The 8,828-nt window shown below is 44.3% G+C and overlaps 1 protein-coding gene across 1 annotated transcript in view; it reads right to left on the reverse strand.

Annotated features, from left to right (window-relative positions):
• Positions 1–5,493: 5,493 nt before the first annotated feature.
• Positions 5,494–8,828, reverse strand: part of DCAF1 (DDB1 and CUL4 associated factor 1) — a gene marked incomplete in the record, with an annotated part of 55,018 nt that continues 51,683 nt past the window's right edge. The window contains 3 exon segments of the mRNA XM_077451511.1: positions 5,494–5,680; positions 6,827–7,085; positions 7,176–7,277. Coding sequence (XP_077307637.1) covers positions 5,631–5,680; positions 6,827–7,085; positions 7,176–7,277 — 411 coding nt within the window.

The raw sequence follows: 8,828 nt of genomic DNA on the forward strand, positions 1-8,828 counted from the left end.
TGGAGGTCCACTAATCAAGTCCAAAGTCAGCACAGACCTCTCTACCAGGAAATTCTAGAGCACTTCATGCTTTCCCTTTGCTGACCATACTTCATGGAGATGCTGATTTCATGTTCCAGCAGGACTTGGCACCTGCCCACACTACCAATACCTGGTCTCATGGTATCGCTGCGTTTGATTGGCCAGCAAACTCACCTGACCTAAACCCCATAGAGAATCTGTGGGGTATTGTCAAGAGGAAGATGAGAGACACCAGACCCAACAATGCAGACAAGCTGAAGGCCACTATCTAAGCAACCCGACCTTCCATAACACCTCAGCAGTGGCACAGGCTGATCCCCTCCATGCCACGCCGCACTGGTGCCCTTATTTACGCACAAGGAACCCCGACCAAGTATTGAGTGCATAGTGTACTGTATACAGACAGACTTTTCAGTAAACAAACATCTCTATATTAAAAATCCTTTGTGTATTGGCCTTATGTAATCATCACATTTTCTGAGATAGTGAAGTTTGGAGGTGACACGAGCTGTAAGCCATAACCATTTGAAATTAAAAGAAAAATGCTTGAAATATATCCACTCTGTGGTAGAGCTGCACAATTTAGTGGAGATCGCGATAACGATTCTTGACGCTTAAGTGTTTCAGAAGCCACATCCTTCAAAAGGAAGAGAAAAACCGGGCAGTCTGCCAAGAATCAAAACATTCTTTTTATCAGTTGAACTTAAGTAGAAACATTGTAACAATTTGTCAATGGAATAGACCAGGCAGCGGACCTCCAGCTGTTCCAGAACTACAAGTCCCATGAGGCATAGCAAGACTGACAGCCACAAGCATGACACCCAGAGGCATGATGGGACTTGTAGTTTTGCAACAGCTGGAGGTCCACTAATTGCAGATCCCTGGAATAAACTTTGTATGTAAGTGGGGGAAAAAAAAAAAAGTTTAAACACTAAAACCTTTTTCTGACATTTATTAGTTTCAAGTAAAATTTTTTTTTGCTAGAAAATTACTTGGAATCCCCAAAAATTATAATATATATATATAATATATGCCACACTGTACTTGCACAGCGGTCTTTCAAATGCAATTTTTTTTTTATTACTTTAATGCATAAGAATAAAAAAAATAAACTAACCAGTAAAGTTAGTATATATAATGAAAGATTTTACATGAGAATCGTGATCTTTTTATTCTAAGCAAAAAAAGAATCGTGCAGCTCTACACTGTGGGTAACGCATCGAACTAAAATATACGAGTGTCACTTTTTTTTTTTTTTTTTTTAATTACTGAAATAAATTAACTTTTTAATGATATTATAATTTTTTTAAGATGTGTATATATATATAATATATATATATATATAATATATATATTATATATATATATATTTTTTTTTTTTTTCATCACCGAGTTGGCAAAACACCAATTTCATTAACACATTACCTATTATCCTGTGTGAACACAGTGGGTGTCGTCTGCAGCAACTTAATTGTTTTTTTTTTTTTTTTTTTTGTTTATTTACCCACTCATTAAGCACAGTACATTTAGGACACTGTAATATTCTGCGCAGAGGTAGAACCCCATTACCACCACGGTGTACAGATTGAAGTTACAGAGACACACCGACATTTTCAGTTTATTTCTTAAATAAATACACTTTTACAGGACAGAAACATTTTTTTTTTTCCGATTTGTGATTCACCGAGAACAAAAAAATAAAAAATGTAAAACGAGTTTTTGAAATTTTCTAAGGACCATCTTTTTTTTGAATTTTTTTTTTTTAATTTTAGAAGAGGGGCTGAAGAAAAAACAAAACAAAACAAAAAAAAAACACACCATACCGCTTCTCCACCTATTAGAACAAAATCAAAGTTCTAGGGGATAAGAGGACCTGTCTCGCTGCTCACTGACCTGTACAGAACACAGAATTCTTTGTGCACTCCGACAATGATGGACAGGTCCTTAATTTCAGGGGTGGGGGAGGGGTTTGGGTTGGGGCTTAAAAGTCAGTCTGAATTGATGAAAAGAAGAAGGGCAACAGTTGCAAGTGTACAGACAGCCAAACCATTTTTTTTTTCTTTTTTTTTAGGGTTGGACAGAGTAGGGAAGAGTTGAAACGCATCGATTTATCTTTGCTGTGTGCAGAGATCTCACTCCACTTCCTCTCCTTGGACAGGAAGTGAGGCCAAAAAAAAATCACCCCCCATGGGGTAATGGGAACTCCACTCTTAGCCCTTTTAAGGGGCTACTAAAGAGGAACTCTCAACAAAATCAAAAATTTGCATATGATGCAGTTTTTAAGTAGCAGTAGTTGCGGGGGTGGGGGGGGGGGGGGGTGGGGGCATCGATAGCTCATCACCATGGAAACAAGCACAGTAAGGACTTGGAGGGGGGTCTACAATATTAGTTCACCTTTTCCTTTTTTCTGCTCCTGCCAACCACTTAAAGACGTCCCTAAAGCCTGGAGTGCCGTAGGCAGGCTCCCGCGCATGTGACCACTATTAATTAGCGTTCATGTGATGTTAGTGGTCATGTGATCAGGAGCCCATCCCACCAGCTCCGATGGTAAAATGTTGGATGGCGTGGCCACGGGAGCACTTTACCACCACAAAAAAAAAAAAAAAAAAAAAGCGGCTGCCTTTAGACGTGGCAGTATGAGGTTAGAGCCCCCGTTCTACACAGAGGTGCATACACAGCGCAGCAGCAACAGGTCAAAAGACCAAGCTGTCTGCAAAGATGGAGGTTAAAGGATTGAGACAAACCATTCAAAGTTGGGGGGGGGGGGGGTCTTCTTTTACTCAGATAAAACGCTGTAAAACCCCTCAAAAAATAAGTAATTTCTCCATGAAAGAGCAAAAGTTCACCACCTTGGGACGCTTGGGGGGGGGGGGGGGGGGAGAGAAAAAAAAAAAAAAAACACAGGGGGCTGGGTCGTGTCATTGAAAGCCTTGCCAGTGTCCAATCCCCTTAAGGTATGAGCCTGGTGGTGGTGCTGTGGGTACACCAACAATGTACTGTGCCACATCCTAAATAGAATGCCTTTTGTCCCGAGACAGGAGATGTGTTACTGCAGGATCACCAGATATATTAAAAAAATAAAATAAAAAGGGGCAGAAGACCAAAAATGGAAAACCTAAAGCAGCCGCCACATCTAAAAGCTGCAATATATGACATTTATTATTTCTGGGTTTGGAAACACATGAGAGCTTTTCCTGGATGGGGTCATGCTGGGGAAGAAAACTGCAACACCCAGACAGATTCCCCCCAAGGAGATGGGCTGATGGTGCTCCCGCCCAACACTAATGGAACATGGAGGTAGGAGGAAGAAAAAAGGTAGCAATCTGTCCTTATGAAAATCAAGTGGAGGGCACAAAATAGAGGCTTACATGTGTTTCGGCAATAAGGCTTTTTGCCGAAACGCGTGAACCACTGTATTTTGTACACTCCACGCAACGCAAAACTGACTTTTTCGGAAAGGACGAGTTGCCGCCTCCTCTCATACCTCCATATTCGAAGAAGCTTAGCTGCCAGAAACAAAACGCTTGATAACATTAAGGAAACCTGATCAGAAGGGCACACAGAACACTCTCGTGACAGGAAGTGAGATGAAATCTCTCCATAGTAAGGGAAACTTTCCTTCTAGCGGTCACCAGAAGAGGCGCCCGCTCCCCCCCCCCCCCCCGCCCCTTTGGAAGGATTCCCCTCACCTCCTGGATTTCCTATCACTTTAGGTCCCCTGGACAAAAAGGGTGCATTGTCCATACACAAAAACCTTGACAGGGGATCCAACCCTTCTAATCTCAACCCAAACCTAAAAAAATAAAAAAAATTTGGCTATACTTGCACTTTCAAACAGCAGGGACAGCAACAACAGCACCAAGCTGGCCGTATTTACAAATACATGGGTCGGGTGGCGCAGCTTACCCCTTCCCACAGTACATGGCACCCTAGGCAGTATGTGATATGCATATTAAGAGTCTTTAATACCCAACTGCAGCTTGACTTTTCACTTTTATTCTAGCCAAGCTGGCCCAAGCCAACCATTTCCACTACTCGATTGCTGCTGCAGCCTGTCCAAACCTGCGGCCCTCCAGCTGTTGCGGCACTACCAAGTCCCGCCATGCTTCTGCCTTTGGGAATCATGCTTGCAACGCCTCAGGGGTCCTGTAGTTCCACAAACAGCTGGGGGGCCCACAGGTTGGACACCTACGAGCTAGAGCAGGGGTCAAGCAACCTAGGGTCCACCAGCTGTGGTGGAACTACATTTCCCATGAGGCATTGCAAGGCTGGCAGTTACAATTACTCGCAGGAGGCATGATGGGATTTGTAGTTCTGCAACAGCTGGAGGGCCTCCAGGTTGCCAACCCCCTGAGCAGGAGTATACAGAACTGTATTCCACCAGGGACACTCCTGCTGCCGGAACTGCTCAGCCATTTCACAGGAAGTCTTGTATTTTATCCAGTGTGAGGGCGAGGTCATCCAGAGCCCAGGGCAAACACCACCACCCAAGATGTGTTATGGGTCCGCAAAGATTCACCCCCACCACCCATAAAAAAAAAAAAAAGAAAAAGGAGAACCAATCTTACCCCCTAAAACATATTCCCCTCCCCACTTCACCCACTTGCCTCACCACCTCCATTCCCGAGGATGGCTGAGCAGCACCCAGGCCTGACACCAGTTTTGTACCGTGGGAACAGGAAGACGACCCGGTATCGCTGCCCGAACCCAGCGCTGTATACTGTAGGCGGCTTATGCCATATACCATTTTGACAGCAGCTGCAGTGATTGGTAGAAATAAATACATTTTGGCCAGTTTGGCCCAAACAAAAAACAAAACTATGACCGCGACATTCAACCTGGAGTAAAGCTTTAATGTACTTGCCTTCGCTCCATCGTCCACCCCCCCTCAAAAGCACAAACCCTGAATCCTGATTAAAATCGATTAATGTCAGACAGACTGATTGAGCCATTGTTAGCGCACACACAGAGCCACCCAGGCCTGGCCAGCGCATATCACCCCACCCCCCCCCCCCCCCCCCACCAAAAAAAAAAATAAAAAAAAGATACTCACACTTTTAAAAGGAACAAAAATACACTTTCCTACGGAATATATTACAATTTCATCATAAAAATACTTTGCTGCCCAAAGTTTGACCAAAAAAAAAAAAAATCCCCTCTCTTCCTGTATTAAAATACATTTGTGCAAAAAAAAAAAAAAAAAAAAAAAAAGAACACAAAATAAAAATGAACACAAGGTCAGGAGATGGGGGGGGGGGGTAACGTCCACTGGATGTTTTTGGTTGTGGGTTTTTCTTCTATTTTTTTTTTTTTTTTTTTTTTTTTATATAAAACTAATTTATTCTTCTTTAAGAGCTCTGTTTTACAAAAAAAAAAAAAAGGAAAAAAAAAAAAAAAAAAAAAGTCCGCCTTGAAGGTTTGCAGGAACAGAGATGAGAAGTGAGACCTCCAGGACGGGCCGGGGTGGTTATTTAGGGGTGGGCCGTGAGCCGTCACAGGTAATACGCCGCTCCACCTTCGTACCTGGCTGCTCTAGCGCTCCTCACAGTGACTCCAGGGAGGGAAAAGACCCTGTGTACGCTCGCTGGATACACCAATTCCTCATTCGTTTAGTGCCAGGATGATGTCGTCTTCAAGTCCGAATTGTCCGAGCTGTCCGCTGGAAAAAAAAATGCATAATATGCTATAAAAATAAAGTTTGGATCTATTCATTAGAGACAGGTGACATCACCGAGAATGCAGCCTATCCCTTCACTAGAGAGCGGTGACCTCACTGAGAATGCAGCCTATCCCTTCACTAGAGAGCGGTGACCTCACTGAGAATGCAGCCTATCCATTCACGAGAGTGGTGACATCACTGAGAATGCAGCCTATCCATTCTCTAGACAGCTGTGAGATCCCTGAGAATGCAGCCTATCCCTTCACTAGAGAGCGTGACCTCACTGAGAATGCAGCCTATCCCTTCACTAGAGAGCGGTGACCTCACCGAGAATGCAGCCTATCCCTTCACTAGAGAGCGGGGACCTCACTGAGAATGCAGCCTATCCCTTCACTAGAGAGTGGTGACATCACTGAGAATGCAGCCTATCCATTCACTAGAGAGTGGTGACATCCCTGAGAATGCAGCCTATCAATTTCATTAGAGAGTGGTGACATCCCTGAGAATGCAGCCTATCAATTCATTAGAGAGTGGTGACCTCACCGAGAATGCAGCCTATCAAATTTCATTAGAGAGTGGTGACCTCACCGAGAATGCAGCCTATCCCTTCCACTAGAGAGCGGTGACCTCACTGGAGAATGCAGCCTATCCTTCACTAGAGAGCGGTGACATCCCTGAGAATGCAGCTATCAATTCATTAGAGAGCGGTGACCTCACTGAGAATGCAGCCTATCCATTCACTAGAGAGTGGTGACCTCACTGAGAATGCAGCCTATCCCTTCACCTGAGAGTGGTGACCTCACTGAGAATGCAGCCTATCCATTCACTAGAGAGCGGTGACCTCACTGAGAAATGCAGCCTATCCCGTCACTAGAGACCAGTGACCTCACCGAGAATGCAGCCTATCCCTTCACTAGAGAGCGGTGACCTCACTGAGAATGCAGCCTATCCCTTCACTAGAGAGCGGTGACCTCACTGAGAATGCAGCCTATCCATTCTCTAGAGCGGTGACATCACTGAGAATGCAGCCTATCCATTCTCTAGAGCGGTGACATCACTGAGAATGCAGCCTCTCTCAGAGAGACTTTTCTTTGTACACATGATGTGTAGCTCAGCGAGGACACTGACAGAAAAATCTTTACTTACAGTCTCCCAGTATGAGCTCCACCTCGGGGTCCATATCGGAGTCGTCATCATCGTCATGTCCTTCCTCATCTCCATCATCATCATCCAGAAGGTTGGCCAGCTCTTCATCATCAGAGGGGGAGAAGTCATTCTCTCCATCCTCTCCTGCCTGTTCCCCAGCCTCTTCCTCCTCTTCTATCTCCGCATCCAGCAGAGGCTCCAGATCATCAGAATCGTCATCATCATCGTCGTCATCCTCATCCTCCTGCTCTTCCTCCTCCTGGAGAAATCAGCAGTGATTAGAGACCAATACATTTCACCCCATCCAAAATACCAGCTGTTGTTACTTCCACCCCCCCACCCACCTTACCTGATCTTCCTCTTCATCCTCATCCTCAGCCAGACGCTGCCGACCCACCTCGTACAGCCGGCACACCGTGTCCATATTCAGAGCGTCCATTGTGCCTTGATTCTGGGAGGAGAGCGAGAACATGGAATGATAAATGGATGGCGGCATCGCAAAAATAAATCAAAACTTCAGCGAACAAACAACGCTTGCTTAACCACTTCAGCCCCGGGACCATTTTGCTGGTCAAAGACCAGACCACTTTTTTGCGATTCGGCACTGCGTCGCTTTAACTGACAATTGCGCGGTCGTGCGACGTGGCTCCCAAACAAAATTGACGTCCTTTTTTCCCCACAAATAGAGCTTTCTTTTAGTGGTATTTGATTGCCCTGCGGTTATTTTTTGCACTATAAACAAAAATAGAGCGACAATTTTGAAAAAAAAAAAAAAACGCATTATTTTTACTTTTTGTTATAATAAAATATCCCCAAAAATATATTAAAAAAAAAAAAAAATTTCCCTCAGTTTAGGCCGATACGTATTCTTCTACATATTTCTGGTAAAAAAAAAAAAAAAAAAAAAAAAAAAAAAAAACGCAATAAGCGATGATTGTAAACGCTATAACTTTTGCGCAAACCAAAGTAGGGGATAGTTTTATGGCATTTTTATTAATTTTTTTTTTACTAGTAATGGCGGCGATCAGCGATTTTTATTGTGACTGCGAAATTATGGCGGGACACATCGGACATTTTTGGGACCATTGTCATTTATACAGCAATCACTGCTATATAAATGCAGTGATTCCTGTGTAAATGGCACTGGCAGTGAAGGGGTTAACCAGTGGGTGGCAGTGTAGGGGTTAAGTGTTCCTAGGGGCGTGTTACTAACTGTGGGGGGGGGGGGGCTGGTCTTTGATTTAGTGAACACTGATCTCTGCTCCAATGACATGGAGCAGAGATCAGCGTCACTAGCTGCTAGGCAGAACGGGGAAATGCTGTTTACAACGGCATTTCTCCGTTCAGCCGCCCCGTGAGACGATTGCGGATATGCCCGCGGCCATCGAGTCCGCAGGACCGGACTCCCGGGGTCCCGACTGGCACGCGAGCGCGCCGCGCGCTTGCGATGGCAGGGTCGGCAAATTTCAAGGGACGTACAGGTACGCCCATTTGTCTGCCTGTGCCATTCTGCTGACGTACATCGGCGCGCGCTGGTCGGGAACCGGTTAAACAAGAGAAAATTTTAAAAAAATTATTAAAGTGAAGAAAAAAAAAAAAAAAAAAACTAACGTGTGTATGCAACAATTCATAAGTCTGTAGCGATTATAATAAACTTTTTTGCCAAGAAGAAAATGTGCTGGTTCTCCATGGAAATCCCACAATATAGTGATAATCGTAGGAAATGCTCCCAAAACGACCCATAGAAGACGAGTAGGATCTCCAATGGGTCGTTTTGGGAGCACTTCCTACGATTATACACTATATTGTGGGATTTCCATGGAGAACCAGCACATTTCTTCTTGGCAAAAAAAAAAGTTTATTATAATCAATCCCATGGTTGAGACGCAGGATCTTTCATTCTTCTACTAGGGTAGGACCCACTAATTCGGGGTACTTTGTCACAGCAAGTGGGCTTAGCACTATATGACCAAACCCCCGTATTTCTTGAATATGTTCAGGT

Source organism: Lithobates pipiens, unplaced genomic scaffold (assembly GCF_037356315.1).
Source record: "Lithobates pipiens isolate NorthernLeopardFrog02 unplaced genomic scaffold, aLitPip1_a1.2 Scaffold_23, whole genome shotgun sequence".
NCBI classification, from domain to species: domain Eukaryota; kingdom Metazoa; phylum Chordata; class Amphibia; order Anura; family Ranidae; genus Lithobates; species Lithobates pipiens.